The 21527-nt window shown below is 35.8% G+C and overlaps 2 protein-coding genes and 1 long non-coding RNA gene across 8 annotated transcripts in view; 1 reads left to right on the top strand and 2 right to left on the bottom strand.

Moving 5' to 3' along the window:
• The window catches only part of LOC139975556 (uncharacterized), a 91455-nt gene that overhangs the window by 37782 nt on the left and 32146 nt on the right, over positions 1–21527 (bottom strand). The window lies entirely within an intron of this gene.
• On the top strand, positions 61–20889 carry LOC139975531 (uncharacterized). The gene is made up of 13 exons (XM_071983529.1): positions 61–464; positions 2178–2469; positions 3053–3216; positions 4204–4404; positions 5041–5100; positions 5949–6105; positions 6942–7042; positions 10211–10375; positions 11049–11107; positions 12565–12753; positions 13828–13940; positions 15377–15543; positions 16823–20889. The coding sequence occupies exons 1-13, from the start codon at positions 186–188 to the stop codon at positions 17027–17029; spliced, it is 2154 nt and encodes a 717-aa protein (XP_071839630.1). The 5' UTR covers positions 61–185; the 3' UTR covers positions 17030–20889.
• LOC139975551 (elongator complex protein 5-like) overlaps positions 18563–21527 on the bottom strand; it is a 30706-nt gene continuing 27741 nt past the window's right edge. For all 6 annotated transcript variants that reach the window (XM_071983563.1, XM_071983564.1, XM_071983568.1 and 3 more), the window contains one exon: positions 18563–21381. In XM_071983563.1, the coding sequence (XP_071839664.1) occupies positions 21288–21381 (94 nt within the window). In that variant the 3' untranslated portion in view covers positions 18563–21287. The remainder of the gene's footprint in view (positions 21382–21527) is intronic.

A 21527-nucleotide genomic window follows, 5' to 3' on the forward strand; every position in this document is an offset into this window, starting at 1 on the left:
CTGTAGTGCATTGAAACCAATTTTTAAATCTGGGATTGAATTTGGTGCTGAATTCAAAATCTGATGCTAGCCTCAAATTGCTCCAACTTCACTAGTATACTGTAGCGGACCTACGTTAGATCCTACTCTTATTGTCTTAAATTATTTCCATTTGGCTTAGATTTACCTACAAGAGACTGAACGAAATGGATGAAGTGATAGACAAAAGACGCAGTAGGCCTGCGAGTGACTATTCCAATGTTGTTAAGGAATTCTGTGAGAAGGAACCCATGAAGGAATCAATAAGACTACTGAAAGCGATGTTATCTCGCGTAACTGGTGGTAAAGAAGACCTGCGTTCTGATAAAGACACATATGAAGCCACTGTACTTACTCTTGGCAGGGACACTCAATGGAAACGGAACCAAGTTGAAATTATGCGTGGATTGCAGAAAGCAATGGCAATATCAAGACTGGAAGGAAAGGTTATAAATTGCGATACTTGGTTGCATGATTAGGCTTTATTGAATGAAGTTGATCACCATTTGTTAGGCTACAGTGGTCCTCAGTGAATTGGGAAGAAATATCCTATCCTTCCTGAGAAAAAAAAACAAAAAAAAACAACACAAAATCAGCATTCAGTGATACCAAAAACATTTCCTGAAGTTTCATCAACTTTCGGAAATAAAGAAAACAGTTTGACTAAAGTTGTGTCTTTCTAGAACATCACAAATTGCTAACTGGTGGTCAAATGCCTAAACAAAATTCACAAACACTTTAGGCCTAGTATCAATTGAAAACCAACAAACTGTTCTCAGTGAATGGTTCTCAGTGAATCAGGAAGAGATATCTATCCTTCATAAATTTTGTTTGTAACATATGTCAACAATACCCATAACCTTTTCAGAGTTTCGATCAACTTTCGGAAACAAAGAAAACAGTTCAATTAAAGTTGCGTTTTTCTAGATAGGAACAACACAAACTGCAAACTGGTGGTCAAATGCCTTAACAAATTCACAAACACTTCAGTATCAAATGTAAACCAAAAAACTGTTCAACTTTTACCTTCAAATGCAAATGAACAGAATGGAATTAAGTTAAACAACTTGAGTTCAGCATGAAAGGTGTCTTCGTGGCCTGACAGTAATAGGAATTACTAAGTTATACTGGGAAACGACTGTGTTTGCAATCTTGGTCTCTTTTCTGTAAAATAGAGGTAAATAGGCTCCCAGATTAAGAAATTTGGTACAAAATACATCTGACGTGGCAGGAATCGAAACACATAATATTTTCAGATAATTTCAGATAATCCTGACAATCGTTCTGCCAAGTAAATATTCACTCTATTCCCCTTCCATAGTACAGTATGTAGTAATGACATACAGTTAGAAGTAGTCTCCATATCATTTTTCTTAAGTGCAATAAAAAGTCCCCACAAATATCTGAAAATATACTATATTAAGTATATATAAATTAATCAACCACAAAACAAATCTGAATGGCATTGATTCACAGCAAAGTTGTGGCAACGTAAATGTTTCATTTGTCATTTACCTATAGTCTAGGACAAACGAAACATTCACATTGCCACAACTTTGCTGTGAATCAATGCCATTCAGATTTTTCCTACTACTGCGACATAACTCAAGATAATTATATACATGATAGTGGGGGTGGTGGATTCAAGGTATCCAAACCTGATCAGTGTCCTCATCCACTTACTGTACCTATCCCAAACTGCCAAGAAAAATATAACATTAGAAGGCTGGGTAAATATTTGAAATAATAATCATGAAGGAAAGTCAATTGTCTGAAGCCGAGTAGAGATCAAAATTGCAGGAACCTAAGCTCAATTATAGTTTAAAGTTTTAAAGATCTGTAAACTCTTACTGCCATGTCCATTCTATTTGGCCACATACAATAGCTACACCACCTAGAGATATATACACCTGTAAATTATTTAAAAAAAATTAATTTGAGTTTCAGGGAATGAAGTTAATGAACTACTCTTTTTGGCTGGTAAAAAGTCTTAATTTGATCTTGCTAAAGTGAAATTTTAATTCTCAATACAAGCTATAGTGCTTATCTTTTAAAGTTAATTGTGGCAATCACTTTTTTTTTCAGTATGCAGTTACTATATTGGTAATCTGTCATCAGTATTTTGGTCATACTATTTCCTTTTCAACAATCTGTTGCAGATATATGGATTGCAATGGTGCAACTTCATCAACAGGTGCATTCAAGGAGATATTCTAGAAGTCGCCAGTTTTCTGCTTCAACTTCGCCTGAATGAATCAATCCTTGAGCAGGACTATTTCTTGAATGAAAAAACCCTTGATTTTGATCCGTGGGATTCTGTGCATTTTTATGCCTTGGATGTCGTTGCGAATATTGTGATCAGTGCCTTTTGGGAAAACCAAGGAGCCAAGAGATTTCTGAAGAAAATGATCACGACAGGAACATTCGAGAAAGTCTTGAACCTTGTTGAAGGTACTGTAATACACTTTTTGTTCATGGACTTGTATGGTTTGATACCAATGGTATCACTGGGTTTTTGCTAGTGCCATCTGTTCTATAGCCACATTCTCCAATGTTTACACCAGTGATAATAAATAATTTCTTGGTCAGTTGGCAACTACTGTGTGACATCGCACCCATCTGCCTGAGTTTGCAAGTGGTAAAAAACAACCATTAATACTGTACATCCGGTAATTTCAGGTTTGGAGGTACTGACTACTGAACAGTCAAAACACAATTATAATGCCAGATGCATTTGTAAACTTTAAAAAATAAAAAAATAAAAGAACAATTAGGATAAAAAAGTGCTATTAAGATATGGTTTTGGCCTAACTATGCAGAAATTCTGAAAGCACTATTCGGAATACAGTATCTTCTAAAAGTGACACAAGTAAAATGTGGGGACTAAAGTTGTTTTTTTTTGTCTGCGAAGGTTGACAGTCCTTGTTGAATAATAATGTTTACTACCAAAATCTTTGATTCCATGATTGACAAATATTGACAATGATTTTCTGAACGAGGGCAAACTTGATGGCATCTATGTTTTGTTTTACAGATTCAAGATCAGACAGGTTCTTGACGACATGTATGGCAGTCTATGTGGCAGCAAATGTTTGTGCACAAGTCAACAAGGCTGGATCAGTCAACAAAGGCATAGTAAAATCTGCCAACATTATCACCAAAATAGCCCACTTTATATACAAGGAAAATGCCATCAAGGTATGTACAGTACTAGATGTCTGTGAAAATGTTGTGAACGCATTAAGGTACAGTATGAACAATATGAAATATACATTGATTCAAACTTTAAGGCAGAGTGAAATCTGATAACATAATCACAAAACTGGCCCATTTCTTATACAAGGAAAATGCCATCAAGGTATGTACAGTACTGCAGTGCAGTATCTGTTGAATTATGCTGTTGATGTACTGTACAGTCTAAATTCAAGGGCATTGTGAAAGCATTGATTGATTGATCTTTATTAACATACTTCATATATAGGAGAATGTCCTCAAGTTATTGTAGTTATGAAAACATAACCTTTTTTTATGTTTTGCTGTAAAGCGCTTTAGAGCAATTTTTTAATTGAATAAGGTGCTATATAAATCTCGTGTAATAATAATAATAATAACCTGTAATTTAGTTTGCCAAAATTGCATCAGAAATCTGCTTTTTTTTAACAGTAAATGTAAGAAGGCCAATAAATATAGAGCTCTGAAAGTTGTTTCTGGTTATAAAAATGTTCCAAACATGGCGTTTGTCCATAAATTCATGTACATATCTGAAGGATGTTAAATTCTCATTCCTCCAAGAAAGAAAACATTCTTGTTCCCCTTTTTATTGCTATTGAATGAATCATTGCACGAATCAGAGGTAAGGGAATTATTTACAAGTTTCTCAAATTTGTCAGTAGTGCAGTTTTGATAGTCTCTGAGTTTTCCTCTTATCAAATACTATACTGTAGGTCCTGTGTACAAAATGACTGCTATACATTTTTTGAACTGGATTAGCAATGTGACCATTTTTCATAGCATTTTGCATATATGATACTGGGTATTAATTTTTAATATTTTAAAATTATACCCCCAAAGTAGATGGAAGAGATCAGGTATTTGGTCAGTTTGAAAGTTTTATCATTAACATTTTTGAAAGGCGCAACCACGGATAATTGTTTCATGTCCTGTAATTTTTCCAAAATTTGTTAGATGGCCAAAGAGTGGTTTAAAAATGGTGTCGAAAAGTTTGAGTTTGATGCGCTGGCTGAAAGACCGGATGGCTTGTCTGTCATGAATTCAGATGGGATATTCGATAAGGGCTGTGAGGAGATGTCCAGAAGGAAGACACTTGAATCAGCTATTAATTGGGCTGTATCTTTACAGTACCATGCAATAGAGTATTTAGCAGCGGTAAGCCGTTTACCTACTTGATTAAGTTAAAATGATTAAATACTGTAATAACAGTATTGTTGGTGAAAAAAGACGACAACAACAAAGATGATGGCAATAATACAAAGGAAGCCCTTTGCGATCAAAAAAGAAAAGAAGTTCTCAAATGGAACACTTCGAAATACATTCAACAACCAATTAATTTAAAAGGACTGTTAGCAGACTGCTTAATATCTACTGCAATAAGCCTGTGCAGGTAAATATGTTAGAGGGCCTGACATTTTCGATCCTAGCAGGATCTTCTCCAGAGGCTATCTGCTTAAGCACTGGAGTAGGAGTGGAAGCAGGGAGGGAGAAGGAGCAGGGTGGAGGAATATTAATACACATATATAGGGTATGAGAGACATTGAAGGCAGTATGCACATGACAGCTAACCATGTTACCAATACCGTCAAATTAAATGGACAGTTTTAGATGAATTGAATTTTGCAAAAGATTGACTAATAAATCTATGAGAGGGAAGAGGGGGCCTGTAACGATAATTCATAGAATCTAAGTATCATTTTCATATAATATAACTATTCAAGTTTTTAGAAATGATAAGAATGATATTATGAATGAATCACTTCAGCCATTGTCACTTTATTGCTTTTATAGTGCTGTAATCCAGACGTTGGCTACCAAGATTTTGTCATGAGAGAGAAAGGCATTTGTAAGGTAGGTCAAACCTGTTCAACTGTTGAATCATTGTTCATTGTCATTTTAAGTAAAAGTGTAATCAACAGATAACTGCATTAATACGGAATGCAACTGCTACAGTATGTTCTAATCAGCTATCAACACTTAAAGGGCAGTTGCATTGCTAATTTAAAGATAGACCACTTCTTTTCTTGGAATAGGTTGATGATTAGTGGTAATCATCAACAGTGGTTGTGTGACATGGAAAAATTGTATTCCACGCTTGGGCTTCAAATCAAAGAAAAGAGTTGAAAAGCCTTATGTAAATTACAAAATAACTTTTCTTTGTCCTTCTTATGAAACAAATATATCAGAAACATGTTAAAGAATACTTAAGTGATGTTCTTCCTTACTTCAGAAATAATAAAGGAATATTTGGTACGGTTAGCGTTGATATGAACAACTCTCAATTCCAGTGGGGTCTTCCTTCTCTCCACGTGGTACCATCTCTTTTGTCTTCCCCTCTCCGAAAGTAATTCTAAATGGTTTACGGCTCATTCCATCAGTTTTGGGTTATGATGGCCTTAATGGGTAACCTGTGCCCATAAACCATGCTTATCTTACACTGCCTGATCAGATCAAGATGTATTTTAGTTTTGAGTGGATACATCTATCTTCAAATGCAAGTATTTTCTGTGTTTTTTTTTGTGGCAGTTTCGAGGGTTGTTGTTATCCTCTAGTAAGATAACAGATTAATACAATTTTTTTTTCCAGATTTTTTTTTGGATTTATTTGATTGCAGTTTCTTAATGGTTTGATGAGTACACACATCTACAAATCAAATAAAGGAATCATACAATAGTTATATAATATTCATTTCATTGCAGTCTCTTTGTCGTTGGATGGGCACACCTATTTATAATGCTGACATTTGTCTTATGGTCCAATCCAGCCTTCGGGTCCTCGGGCAGGTTGGCGATAGTATGTCGGCTACTTGGACGGTCCTAGCAGAGACAAACCTCATTAAGCATCTTGAATTAGGCAGTAAGTTGCAAGAATGACCATTTCATTGAAAGTAGGAATCAGGCTTTACTAGAATTGAATAACCACAGTTAATGCATCGCCATATTGCCCGACTGAATTGCAAACTGACTATATTATCCTAGTTTTCTATAGTCCCATAAAACTATTGCCCACGCACTGGATGACTGATAAACATGCATGGAATGACATTGTTGTGTTAAAAGACTAATACTCAGGTAGTTCACTTGCAAATCACTTTCCTGTGATTGGTTTCATCTGTTGAGATTGGCGAATTGTAGTTGTGAACTGCCGCACACTGACTGAACCTCACACAGTTGTATCTTGATCAGTCTGAATCATGTAATTAAGCATACAGGCACTGCCTGACTATGACTGCTATCCATGCGACCGTTCGTTAGTCAAGTCTAGTCAGGTGACGTTCGGCTACAATGGGACGGGTCGTGGAGATTGGGTTTAATTGTCATATAACAGAGTTTAGTTGCCATATATTGGGTTAAATTGCCATACAACGGATAAATATCCGGCAGCAGGATAAGATTTCATACAGGAGAATCAAAATGAAATGTTGCAGATATTTTATTTGTCTGTAAACAGTCTCTACCCAAAATTATAATGCGAGTATTTTATTTGAAAAGTTTAAGAATTTCCAGTCAAATATGTTTCATAGCCAATTTGCTTTTGCAAATGTGGGGCAGTGGTTTAAGATTCCGATGTATGTTAGAACATAGAAATACCAGTATGGAATTGTTGTGGAGATGTGTTTAATAATAGTAAGAATCAACAGAAGAAGGAGATGTTGATTTCTGATTACTTCTCAATCTTTTTTGTTTCCAAAGTGCACTATCCTAATGCAAGAGCCCTTAGTCTGTATCTAGAAGTAGTGACCAAACTATCCAGGCACAGAGGTTCACCGCGAGACCACCTTATAAACAGTGATGTAAGTATTTATTAAATTGTGAAAACTGCCATCTATAGCAATGGCGTAAGTATGCCTTCCTCCACACAGTTTATAAAAGTTTGAAGACTGCCCTCTATATTTAATTTTGAAGACTGCCCTCTTTGTGCAATAGTGTAAGTATGACTTCCTCCACACAGTTGATTAAATTGTGAAGTCTGCCATCTATGATTGAGTTGAAGAACAGGAACAGTAAAAGTAAAAAAACTTACAAGGTATTCTGACAACCCTTCCAATGCTTCAACCTATCTCCATAGTTTGTGACAAGGCAGACTGATACAACTACCAGAGGTGAAACTTCCCGGGCAAATTTCTAAGGATTTTTCTCCTAACAGGTCTTGCGTTTTGGTCTTCTGCACAGGAAATTTGGTTGTTCGAAAAATGTAACACAATCACAAAAATTAGAGGGAAGGGAAGGGGATAGTTAAAATAGTCTGTGGAGAAAGCAAGCAAGTTAATTGTGCCCTTCTTGAAACTTAGGCAATAATATGGTTCCATACAAGGTTGTACCTGTTATTAACAGAGAACTGTATCACAGTGGTTATGTAGATATTTAAAGCCATGTCGAATATAGCATCAAGTTAGAGAGGATGAAATCGCCTTTGTAATCTAATGTATCCCACAGATTCTTCAATAAATTAGATTTAAGCTATGTGATAAGAAAATGCTAGTGTTCAAGCCCTTTATCTTGCATAAGAGAATTTGGTCTGGAGAAAGAATGATCAGTGTAAGGTGAAATTACTTCCCTCAAGGCTTTGGTAAATTTGCTCGTCAGCTGTGTTTGTGGGTTCACTAGACGTCATTGTCTTCAGAAGAGTAGAAGGTCGAAGAATGAAACTTATCAGATGTTTATGTCTTCAAGGTTCTTACACAAACATTTGTATCCTGAGTAAGATGAAAGTACCATATAAATATTTGTTTCAAATCTAAACATCAGTTCCTATGTAACTTTCCCTTCGTCTACACCTTCTTTATTGATCTTTATGTTGCACTGATTTAGTACTTTCACCCTGTGTTATGTCATCTTGCCATCCTTATATCAATATTTGAGGAAGGTTAAGGGCAGTGTGGGATGAGTGGGGTGTGGTTGTGGTGTTTGAGGAACTTAGGTAAAGAGTTAAAACTGTTATGAGGGTACCACACAACTCAGGATCATGTATGAGGACTGAGCCATGACCAACGTTACCCCCACTCCTTGAAATTGATGCTCAGAATGCATGAAAGCTAGCATTCCTTTTTGATCTGATAACAAAATAAGTTAAATAACTTGATATTTAGATCTCCTTTGGCATTCAAAAAGCTGTTGATGTTTTTTCATCGTCTGCAATAATACTGTGAGCCTCGACCAAAAGAAATACAAAATGTGATTTGTTTTTGGGTCGCACCCCATAGTCTGCAGACTGTCATGCTAGAGAATTGAATAGATGGAGGGAGATATAACCGGAGTACTAAGTCAAGTCTCCAGTAATATAAAGCAAACATTTTCCGTGTATACAGAAGTACACACATATGGTTATGTCCTGTTCTTTGTCTCGCTTCCTTTCTGTTAGCACATTTCTTTCTAACATTGCAGTTTTTCTCGTTTGTTCAGCCATGAGAACTTCTAAGAACACTTCCATTTCACAACTATCAATGTTATATATTAAACTTAATCAGTTATGCGAGTGTAATGTGAAAAGATGATAAACTGAAAGGAATTTATAATTGATCATTAAAGCAGAATACCTGGTTGTCATTACACCTTCCCTGTATTATTAACATACTAAACTGTGAATGCGTTTGTTTAGTCAGCTTGTTATTAATGTTTAGCAAGCAAATGGCCAGGAAACTGAAAGTTGGTCATCAAATTTTTCACTTCCTTATGAGGCTTGCCCTATGACTAAACTGTAATTTCATATCCTGCTTCATCTATTGGCAATGATTTATTAATATTCCCTATCTCATATAATTGACATTGTAGCTCAAGTTGGGCACTGATTAGAATTGTTCACCCCATCTGTGGGTCACAATGTCAGTTAAGGATGTATCTACTCCTGTGAAATGGGAATCTTGCATTAGTATAAAGTTCTACCAAGCTATTGCTTGACTGTTGTGTTGAAATATCCTATCATGTGTAGGACCTGTAGGCTACACAGCCTACACAAACTCCCAAAGAACAGTTTACATATTTCATGTTTTACTTGCCACAAGGCTCCGAGGGCTGCATTAATAGAGTTTGATAGAGTTGGATAGAGTTGGATGTTTGAGTTCTGTGTAAAGGAGGCATTCAGAGTGTTCGGTAGCATTTCGAGTAACAAATGTGTGATTTTATTTAATTCATAAGATTAATGATGAATGGACAGTCCTTTGAGTAATTGAAGTAACTTTGAGTAATCCTCTTTAAACGAGGACAATATTCCAGGCACATTTACTAAGAACGTTCCCAACTTTCTGAGTTGACTGGAAAGTCACTTTACAAAACAAAACTGGTCATATCATAGCAATGGATCAAACTTTGACTCCCAAGATGGAGAAATTGCATTAAACTTGAAGAGATTCAATAAGAGTATAAAATCTGTTTAGGTTCTCAATCAGAAGCTCCATTGTGGCTGACAACCTGAAGCATTGTTACTGACCAACGTTTATTTGTCAGATGACATGCCCTTCGTAAAACTACTTTTTGTGTCCAGTGCAATTAGATGGTGTTTTACATTTTAAGGAAAGACTGAGTACCTTAAAGAACATCCTTTGATCATGTTAGTGCACCTTAAAAAATGAAAATGAAATTATATATGACTTAAATTGTTCAAGGAATCCATTGTATCAACATTTTGTGAGATTTAAGTTTATTGGATTAAATGAAAAGAACTTTGTTGATCGGTTAATATTATTTATTAATACCTTTTACATAGTGACTTAAAGTTACAATCCAACACAAAGTGGAACCAAATATTGGATAAAGAACAGCCAAAATATAGAATACACAGACATATTGGTAGTGCTTATGTGCATAAAAATTGTCTGAGGTGACGAATTACGACGAAAATGGAATCGACTTCACCAATCACCAACTCAGTAACCTTAACTGGGTGAAACCATCTAGGTATGCGTCTTTGTTAAATGATTACCTTGACTTTAAGAATTCTTAAGAAGTTCATTTTCCATTTTCAGGTCTTTTGCCAAGCTGCCGTTCGTAGTCTGTATTCCGTAGAGGAGACGGTCAACGTCTTCGCGTTGGCTTTTCTTCAGATTTTAGCCGAAAGCGACGTCGGCCGATTCCTCATACACTTTCCACCTCGTGAAATCGAACTCTTTAAAGAATTCTTCTTCGACAAGGTGAGGAAAGAATCGTGTGATTCAAGTTTGGGAAACTTCCCTGTTGCATCTTTTATTCTTCTTTATTGTGTTATTAATATTCCAGAGTTGTCTCAACAACAACAAAATTATACTGACCAAGCATGTTTTCTAAGAGAAATTAATCTTCACATATATTATCAGGGGTAATGGTTGTTGTGGTTAATGGTAACTGCCATGTTAAACTGAATGAGATATTTAGTTTCTATTGATCTAGAGTGATACAGCAAGCTGCAGTATGGTTTTGAGAATGATCTCGTGAGTCATTCCCAATTCCTGTCGTTTCTATACACACATGGCAAAATTGTGTCCTTGAAATTACCTGTTTAAAAGCTGAAAACTTCCTGAGTTGGCCTGCCATTCCACTGGTTTTCTTGTTCTCTTTCTATGATACTACTTACAAAGGAATATTTCTTGTCACATGTTGCAAACGTATGAAGCCATTCATAGATCAATGAAGTCTTTTGAGCTTCTTTAGAGAATGATAAATTGAGATAGATCTGACCTGTTTCTTCATATGTTTCCTTAATATGATACCCGTTTGCACCAAATTGCAAGCACTTTACACATATCTCTGTGACCTAGCTGATAGTCACCTCAATTTGACCTTTGACATTGATATCAAGATTTTTTCATTTTTGCTTATCTCCCACAGACTGATTCTGGCTTGTGTATCTCTGACTTAGTCACAACCTGTAAAAGATTTAATAAAAAGTAAGTAAGAGCTCTTCTATGTTCAGACTTCTTGTAAAGCGCATAGAAATTTTGGATTATGCGCTATATAAATAACGGGGTAATAATAATAATTCATATTGCAAAGACTTGATAGGAAGTGAGGACTCAGTATGTGAAGACTTGATGCAGCAAAGATTTGATAGGAAGTATTAAAGGGACTTGATATGTTATGACTTCATATTACAAAGACTTGATAGGAAGTAAGGACTCAGTATGTTAAGACTTGATACAGCAAAGCTTGATAAGAAGTATTAAACGGACTTGATATGTTATGACTTCATATTACAAAGACTTGATAGGAAGAAAGGACTCAGTATGTTAAGACTTGATACAGCAAAGCTTGATAAGAAGTATTAAAGGGACTTGATATGTTATGACTTCATATTACAAAGACTTGATAGGGAGAAAGGACTCAGTATGTTAAGACTTGATACAGCAAAGATTTGATAAGAAGTATTAAAGGGACTTGGTATGTTATGACTTCAAATGGCAAAGAGTTGACATATTGCATAGATCTAATTAAAAGAAGGGAGTCAGCAACATTGCACTTAGTATACCAAAGCTTTGATAATAACCTCGGTAAGGACTTGGCAAGTAATAAATCTTGTTGTAAATATTTAATAAAAGTACAGTATCAGCACTTTTAGATTTGATATTACAAACTTGATTCATTATTAAACATCCCACTTTTCTGTCTGAATATATGTCTCGATTATTAATTTTCATCTGTTTGATAACCTAGACCCAGGCCTCATATGTTATTATACTCTTGTAATTACAGGCTTCAAGTCCTCATTTAAATTTTTTTAAATTATTATAAATGCTATAATTAACTTTTTGATGATTGTCATCTTTAATGAGGGTAGTCCTGCTCAGTGCAGGAGCACTGCTCTCCAGAGGAGCCCTCAATATTTAATTAGGGAAGCAATAAAGATAAATAACTACTTGCACAATTGTGTATCCATGCATTTTCAACCGTGTTTACAGTGCAGTCTCAACGCAAATTTTTATTCATTTGAAAAATGACATAGAAATCAGTAAATTTGCTCTTACCTCCATTTACAAACACTGCTATACATCTATGCACATGTATAGCAATTTGCTCATTTTGTATAACAATTTTCTCAGTTTGTATAGCAATTTGCTAATTTTGTCTCATTTTGTACAGTAATTTGCTTATATTCAATATATTGTATAGCGTTTTGCTCATCTTGTAGAGCAATTTTCTCATTTTGTATAGCATTTTGCTTATTTTATATAACATTTTGCTCATTTTGTATAGCATTTTGCTCATTTTTATAGCATTTTGAAAAATGATTCGCTATCAATTCAGATGACTGCAATAATTAGTCTTAGTAAGTATATCGGATAGTACATCTAGGGTGTGTCAAACATCATTACCATCTTTCTATTTATTTTGCTGTTTCAATTTTCAGAAAGTATGATGAATGTTACAGAAATAGCCCTCCCCGGGTTCATTACAATATCGAAGAATCCTCCGCCCTGAAAGAAGAGGGCAACAGTTTCTTTAAACAGAATTTATTTAAGGAAGCTGTGCAGAAATACACTTTAGCCATTGAAAAATGCCCTCCAACAGTGAAAACAGATGGCAAAAAAATAAGTTGGTAAGCAGTCATGAAGATTTCTTGTGTTAGAGTTTGTGAATCACATAGTTCAAAGAAAACAGAATTAGGGAGATCAATACTTTGCCTTTTGTGAGCATTCTTTGCAAAAGAGAGTTTTGCTTGCAGCATTAATGAAACTGTTACTGATGAGAGGTGAAACTGATCATACTAGGTCAGAAGATGAAATGTACTTTTCATTAGATATAATGTCTGCTTGTTTTCCCATTGCACCTAGCACGGTTTCTTTACTGAATTTACTTTTGGTTTTTATTCTGTTACTGCTAGTATAGAAACTGCATTATCTCTCTCTCTATATATATTTTCCTACAAAATTCAACTGTATTTGTATATAACATCTATTAAGTAGATTCAGTTTAAAGTTTGAACTAAACTGCAGATTTTCAGAATATTTCATACTTTATACGTTCCTGTTTGATACCTGTAGTTACCTTCCTGTAGAATACCAAGAACAAAGACATTCCTGCAGATTGTTATCTTAATTGCTTTGTCTCTGCTCGTTTGGGTGATATATGCAACAGAGTCAATAAACCTAGAATCTTACATTAATTGCATCTATAGGTGAAGATGATTTTCTACAGTTGGTCTGTAATGTTTGTGTGGTTTTTCAAACATATGTTAAAAAATTTCATTAGCACAAAAGCAGTTTTAGCAGTAACACCAGGATTTCCACAGACATGTCCTCATGTCAAAGATTTTTAGTTTTAGGTAGTTTTGACAAAGTTATAGTAAACATGATGGAAAATAAGAACTTTTAAGATTTTGCACTTTAGCTACTCCAAACTTTGAGCTGAGGAAGGCAATGTCCATTATTTTGTCAACCATTCTGATTCTGACAAGGGGTATTCTAACGTTATTGTGTTGGATTTGGCAGCCCCCCATCCTTCCCCACAGCTGGGGAGCAGAAACCCCTAATGTAGTCTACTCCTCAAGGATGAGACAACTCTGTCTCTCTTTCTTTCAGATGAGTTACCCTTGCCATGTCAAGCCACAGAGCTAGCTTTTAATATGATTTATGATTTTATGAGTTTATCTTCTGAATATTTTCTTGGACAGGAACAGCCTGATGGTAACTTTATATTGTAACAGAGCCCAGTGTTACTTAAAGGACAGACAGTACCAAAATGCCGTTCACGACTGTGACATAGCTGTAGCGAGATGCTTAGGAGGTTGGTGGCATGTTAACCTTTTTAGAATTTAAGTATTAAGTAAGTTGATGGTTTGCAGATATATGTTTGGTGTTAGTTTGTTGTAGTACTTTATCTTTGTGAGACCTTTTTAAATCGTTGACCTTCTGGAGTTGCAGTATTTAACACCTAAACCTGTATTTCAATTTGTTGCAATTATTATGTTTATTGTGAGAAGAAATTCTAGGAGACAATATCACAGTGTGTTACAAGATATTTACTGAATATACATAGCGTTGCAAAAAATATATATCAAAGCCAGTAGATTTCATTGAATCAAACCTTTTGAAAATGCATTTTTTTATGATATCAATTATGAAATTTGCCTGCAGTTTCTATTTTGCTTGTGATATATAAGGATGTTATAATTTATTAACTTTCCATTTCATCAATATATCTCTTCATGCATTCTATTCAAATGGTCTTTTCACAAGAATTGTAAGGAAAAGTGAAGAAGACGTCTTTTCATGTATAATAATGGATGGTTTTGCATTGTGCTTAGTAGCGTTTTCTTGACTGGCAGTCATGCAGCCTGCAGTGTAGGGGCATTCAGGACTGATACTGCAGTTTTACAGCCTTTGTGTGCACTGATCAGTAGGTCAATGTGTGGGGTCAGAGTTGGAGTGAATGAAAAATTTCAAACAAAAAAACATCTGTTTTGCAAACCAAAAAATTAAACCAAACATATGGGTGAACAGATGCCTTGACCTCAATGTGGAGCCTAAAAGCAGTGAACAATTTTAGCTTAAACTCATAGCAAGAGATTTTACTTACTTCTCAAAGTTATTTACTGAAATGTGTCCTTCGAACTGATCTCTATGTTGCTGGAACATTGAGAGAGTGCTACATTACGTTAAAATGCTAGGCATGGTAAATGTGGATAATAGGTAGCCCAGCATGGAGCCAACACAGTTATGAATGGAACGGTCAATACATCCCCCTGGGCATGCGTCCTATTAATCTTTTCTTATCGGCTGAACTAAATAAACAATGACCGAACACTATGTTTTTTCATTCGCCCAACATTTTCAAGTTGGTAAAAAGTTTGCAAAGAATGTCCATTTTCAGAATCATGTGATTATTTACTACTCAGACTTATCCTGCTATTGATCAGGTTTTAGTTTTATTTATCAATTTTAGTATTCAAGACCAGAATCAGACCTGCAATCCCCCCCCCCCCCCCTTACAAAAAAAAAAGAAGAAAGGAACCTAGCATTACCACATAATAGTCCTGCTAAGAATCACAGCTTTAGTCTAAATACAGTATTAATAATAGTAATTTATATTAATTTTTTAAGATTAAGTAATATTTATTTATGTTCATGCTAAATGAAAAAAAATGAAACTATAACATAAACAACAAAACAATAAACTAAATTTTAATGAAAAAGTATGATGTCATCTTTCTTCTTTTCAAGCGGCTGAGAGACTCATAGACTTTGACAACGAATTATTCAAGAAAGCCGTTTACAGACGATCCGTGGCACTCTTCAACTTGCAGGATTATGAAAGAGCTGCTCTTGATGTCGGAGAATGTGTGATTCTAGAACAAGAAAGGAAGGAATTCAGAGCCCATATGGATAAGGTAACAATATAAAATATGAACAGAAATAGTTATGGCACTTTATTTCATGGTTATAGTTTAGCATGCTTCTAGCAACATTGTTATTTACCTTTTATTTTAGCTGCAATATTGAAAGCAGTCTGTGAATATTTATGGAGCACTGTACATAGGGATGGTCCATTTAAGACCTTTTCATGAGACCTCACATTAAAAGCCATCCAGGGAGTAGGGGGGAGGTTGATGGGTTTAGACAGGAATATCCAACGGTTCGTAACTAAAAAACAGATTATAAGTCATTGTATCCAACGGAAAAGATCAGAAGTCATTACACAGGAGTCTTCAATGGGTAGCAACCCCAGAACAGATGAGTCACTAGAGAGGATTATCCAACGGGTTGCTACTACATAGAAATATTAGATAGATCGAAAGCATATCTAAACATATGTTAATATTTAAATGGCTTTGTTACTGTGACACAACGTTCAAGCCGGTGGAAAATGAAGTTTCCCCTATTTCTATAGCTATAGAACAATCATGGGTTAATTTTATTTTCGTCTCTTTAATTCTGACAGATGGTGAAGTAGCCAGATCACTTTATTGTGTTATTGTAATAAGGCTCGAGTATTTTTCACTTTCATAATTGCAACATTTAAAGTGATAACAAAGTGTAGAGGAGAAATAAACCCTGGGGTTTTGCTGTGACCTCATAGCAGAGGCTAATATTTTAAGTCCTGCTAAGTGATTCATCCATTGTATAACTTGTATATTGTTTATTGCACACTAACATGTGATGTCTTCCATTGTTCTATGTCACTGATCCAATTAGAACCCATTCAGAAGTATTAATCACTAGTACTTATTATTGATGGTCGCTTGATAACTTCTTTTCAAAGTAGCTTACTGTCACACAATAAAATTATTTGCAAAGGTTGTACAATCATTAGAATTTGAAATATTTTATTGTAAAATAAACATAGGTGTGGGTGTAGTCCATATTATCATATCACAGCAATAATGCACTTCGTCCTAGTGAAGAAGACAATGTATGTGGTATAGTAATCAGCAAACTTTCAAGCTACGAAGCCTGGGATTTGGATCATTCTGCTGCATCTGTGTGTTTTATATTTTCATATATCTCAGTTTGTCTCTTTTACGCCATTGTTCCTATTATGTACTATTAAGGGCAACTCATAGTATCCCATCCTTGTTATTATGACCTTAAATTATAATAATTTTACCATTAACAACATCCTGTCAAAAGGTTAAACTAAAGCTATATGATTTCCTTTGTTCTCAACAGGTAGTGATGATGTGTAGACAAAGACATGGATTTGAGCACATCAGAAAGTGCATAGAATGCGACGGAGCTAAAGGACTACCGTTGAAGAAGTGTCCAAATTGTCCAGCTTTGTATTGCTCTAGGGTCTGTCAGCTGGACGCCTGGAGGAACCATCACAAAGCAAACTGTACCTGGTTTATGAACCAAAAGAATCCTGAAATTGACTAAAAATAATGACACTTTACAAAATGTTTGAATTTGGTTCCATTCGTGACAGCATTTCATTTCCTTGAAGGTCAGAACAGTGGCCTGAATGTGGTGTTGGGTAAAGCAGGGGAAAAGAATCAATGACGGTTGACAGACAGTGGGAGGGAGAGGGGATCACCTGGTCAGATAATTAACTATTCGTTAAAGGAATTTAGCCTTAAATGTAGAGTTTTGATAAAGGTGCCCTATTACCAATTTCTTGGTAATTTTGTAGAATGATGTAAGGAAATGAACTTATTTTCATTGAGTATTATTGTGAAGAATAGTTTGATGAGCTAAACATGAAAAAAAACCCATCTCAACAATAGTTTGTGATACTGTATGCATCATACTTTGTCTTCATAGACTTGGAAAATGTGCAGCGAAACTCAATCCAGTATCATGAAGTGAATGTTGGGCTATGTTAATTGGAGATACAAAGTTTGTGTGCATTTTATCTGTTGTTATTACAGTGAGCCATTCTTAATGGAGACAGAACTGGAACCATCATTATTGGTGCTTGTGATAGATATATAACTGTTGTGAACAACATCTCTAATAAGCTCAGCAAAATCTTACTCCGTTTGGGAGATTTCAAAGATGCATTTTTCCTTCGCACCCAAGGCTCAAGACACGATCAAATCAAAGTACAGTAGGACATCACTGAGCAACATGTGCTACAATTGTGTCGATGTTTATCTGTATCTATTATCAGGTCACATATCCGGAGTCTATGCATGCCAAGTTCTTCAATACCGACTTCATTACCTTTCAGGAAACATCTCATTTTGTAGTTTTGATTCATCATTGCACTGTAACATGAGATGACACATATATGCAAAAGGTCATTTCTCAACAAGTATTTAATTTAACATCCTATTACAAGCTGATGATGTTACATTTTTACTTCTAAAGTCATTGTTTTGATAACCTAGGGTGTTTGTAAGAGCAAAAAAGAATTTACCATTAAAGCAAAATTATGTCCTGCATAATTTACAATTTTCCTTTTTTCCCTTTTAAACCTTGTCAGTTTCATGGAGCTTATCCATAGAAACTGCTTTATAAACAGAAAGGTGGTGCATGAAACATGTTACAGTACTTCTCTTAACAACCTTTTGATTGGTACTTAATGAGACCAAAACCTTTGTAGTTATATTTAGAAACAATTAGTTTGTTATGAGTTGTATTCTTAATACTTGTATTTTGACACGTGACATTTTTCAGTTATTCAGTTTTCATTTACTTGAAATATAAATACATTAAAGAAATACAACACAATCCTTCTTTGCAATATTTTGCTTTTCTTGTAAATGACCCTTCAACATTGCAAGACAATCATAGTTCTATAAAGTTCATCATAGTTCTATAAAGTTCATCATAGTTCTATAAAGTTCAATCATTTTCAAATTTCTAGCAAGAATACACAGAAAAGTGGAATTGCTTGAAACAATGTTTGATTGTTAGTTTCCAGTTAGTTTACCAATAATCACTCAAAATAAGATAACAAACTGATGATTCCGTGACAACCTGCTTTATGTTATGCATCTTATGAAAATTCAGAAAACACTTGACTTTACACATGTCATCACACTGCCATTTTCTCACATTATTATATAAGGTATGTTTTCTGCAGTAATTAAAATAAGAATTAAAGCCTGGCATAAACTGGATAGCTGGCTAAGTGTGGGACACCTGTTGAACTATTTTAATAATGTTATCTTCATGGAGCTACCCATCATCTTTCTGCAAGAACTACTCGTCAAAGTTGCTCTTGTTTACACTAATCATACACCAGTCATAACAAGCACTTCCCAGCTGTGTATTATGTTACAAAGAAAGTCCAACACAAACAACTCAACAAATGACATAATGTATCCGTTTGGCAGATCACATGCAAAGCTTGTCATATGGCCAAGATGGCAGGATAGAGGTTTGCATGTTGTTGCTAATAGGCACTTCCCTTGTATGAGGATTTCATTTGCTTAAACAATGACACAATACTTGAATGATTCATTGAATGGTTGTTAGCTTATGCATAATTATCCACTGTTTTCAATTCTGAGAATTGCAGTCAACAATATAAAAGAGGTTTTACACATATAGCTGCAATTGAGGACCCAAATTGGATCCATTGATCGGCTTTGTTTGGTAATCAAAATATAGGACTGCAAATATTTTTGGGAGTCCCCAAAATTGTTGCTATTGCAGAGATTTTTATGAATTGATATACAGAGCTCCCAGTACCTCAGTATACCTCTTTGCACCTACATCATAATAGAAGAGGAACTCAATGAAGTTTTATTAAGTATTTTTATCCTGACTGCTGCTTTAAGAACTCATAAAATCATGTTACATGCTGAAAGTAAAAGTATTTTTGAACAACTGAAAACAGGATCAATACCTGGGGAAGTTTATCATTTCTCCTGAACCAGGATACATGCAATTTCCTGATTGCCCGGTTATCGCGTGTTACTCAAAGTTCATTTGAAGCTGTACACACAGCATGTACAGTCTGAATGCCAGAATATCATGCACTGAATATGAGGAAACTAGTCACTGTGCTTTATACAATTGCTAAATTACAATGAGATAAAAATAAGAGTCATTAATGATTTCAACCAAGACAATCTTTTCTGGTTGCAGGTGCTCTCTAGATGAAATATGTTGATAATTAAAAGAATAAAATCTTACGAGAAACCTGGTTGTTCACTTCTGTACATATAAATGTGAGTTGTGTACCATGGTATCAACTCCTGGGAACCTTGTTTATACTAGTTTCATTAATTTAGTGATTGATTTTTGTTTATTTCCTGATTATCCTTGAGTTCTTTATGCCAATTATTAGTCTGTTTGTATCTTATATTTATAATTCTTAAAGATTTTACTATAGTCCCATGTAAACCAAAGTCTTGTGGGACCCCAATCTTTGGCAATTCTGTTACATGTACACAGTATGTGGAAGATAATCAGGGTCCTAATCAACTCATCTGCCTTCTTGAAAATCTGACTCTGATCCCCTTCAGATGTCAAGGTCACATCCAGGGTCCTACTCATCAACGTCCTCTGCTCCCTAGAAGTTTAGACTCTGATCCCCTTCAGATGTCAACATCATATCCAGGGTCCTACTCTTCAACATCCTCTGCTCCCTAGATGGATCTGACTCTGATCCCCTTCAGATGTCAACATCATATCCAGGGTCCTACTCCTCACGATCCCCTGCTCCCTAGATGGATCTGACTCTGATCCCCTTCAGATGTCAAGGTCATATCCAGGGTCCTACTCATCAACGTCCTCTGCTCCCTAGAAGGTCTGACTCTGATCCCCTTCAGATGTCAAGGTCATATCCAGGGTCCTACTCCTCAACAACCTCTGCTCCCTTGAAGATCAGACTCTGATCCCCTTCAGTTGTCAATATCATATCCAGGGTCTTACTCCTCAACGTCCTCTGCTACCTAGATGGATCTGACTCTGATCTCCTTCAGATGTCAAGGTCATATCCAGGGTCCTACTCATCAACGTCCTCTGCTACCTAGAAGGTCTGACTCTGATCCCCTTCAGATGTCAAGGTCATATCCAGGGTCCTACTCATCAACGTCCTCTGCTACCTAGAAGGTCTGACTCTGATCCCCTTCAGATGTCAAGGTCATATCCAGGGTCCTACTCCTCAACAACTTCTGCTCCCTTGAAGATCAGACTCTGATCCCCTTCAGTTGTCAATATCATATCCAGGGTCTTACTCCTCAACGTCCTCTGCTCCCTAGATGGATCTGAATCTGATCTCCTTCAGATGTCAAGGTCATATCCAGGGTCCTACTCATCAACGTCCTCTGCTACCTAGAAGGTCTGACTCTGATCCCCTTCAGATGTCAAGGTCATATCCAGGGTCCTACTCATCAACGTCCTCTGCTACCTAGAAGGTCTGACTCTGATCCCCTTCAGATGTCAAGGTCATATCCAGGGTCCTACTCCTCAACAACCTCTGCTCCCTTGAAGATCAGACTCTGATCCCCTTCAGTTGTCAATATCATATCTAGGGTCTTACTCCTCAACGTCCTCTGCTCCCTAGATGGATCTGAATCTGATCTACTTCAGATGTCAAGGTGATATCCAGGGTCCTACTCATCAACGTCCTCTGCTCCCTAGAAATTCAGACTCTGATCCTCTTCAGATGTCAACATCATATCCAGGGTCCTACTCCTCACGATCCCCTGCTCCCTAGATGGATCTGAATCTGATCCCTTCAGATGTCAAGGTCATCATCAGGGTCCTCCTCATCAAAGTCATCTGCCTCATCTGGTTCATAGAAGATCTGACTCTGACCTCCATCAGATGACCTATAATAAAGAAGGAGAATAATTTAAAGGTGCAACAAAGCTGGAAATAATGTATCTGTTATAACTTAGCAAATTCCAAATGCAAACCAGAAATAGGAAAACAGACTGCATTGTGGTTTTGATGACACTTTAAAATAAACTGTTGA

Source organism: Apostichopus japonicus, chromosome 11 (assembly GCF_037975245.1).
Source record: "Apostichopus japonicus isolate 1M-3 chromosome 11, ASM3797524v1, whole genome shotgun sequence".
Taxonomy (NCBI): domain Eukaryota; kingdom Metazoa; phylum Echinodermata; class Holothuroidea; order Aspidochirotida; family Stichopodidae; genus Apostichopus; species Apostichopus japonicus.

What these genes read in the sequence shown, in the direction of transcription:
- LOC139975531 (XM_071983529.1), top strand. Translation starts at nt 186, where the DNA reads ATGGATGAAGTGATAGACAAAAGACGCAGTAGGCCTGCGAGTGACTAT. An exon ending in CAATAGAGTATTTAGCAGCG is followed by an intron (nt 4,405 to 5,040) that starts GTAAGCCGTTTA and finishes TTGCTTTTATAG; the next exon opens with TGCTGTAATCCAGACGTTGG. An exon ending in TCAGAGCCCATATGGATAAG is followed by an intron (nt 15,544 to 16,822) that starts GTAACAATATAA and finishes TGTTCTCAACAG; the next exon opens with GTAGTGATGATGTGTAGACA.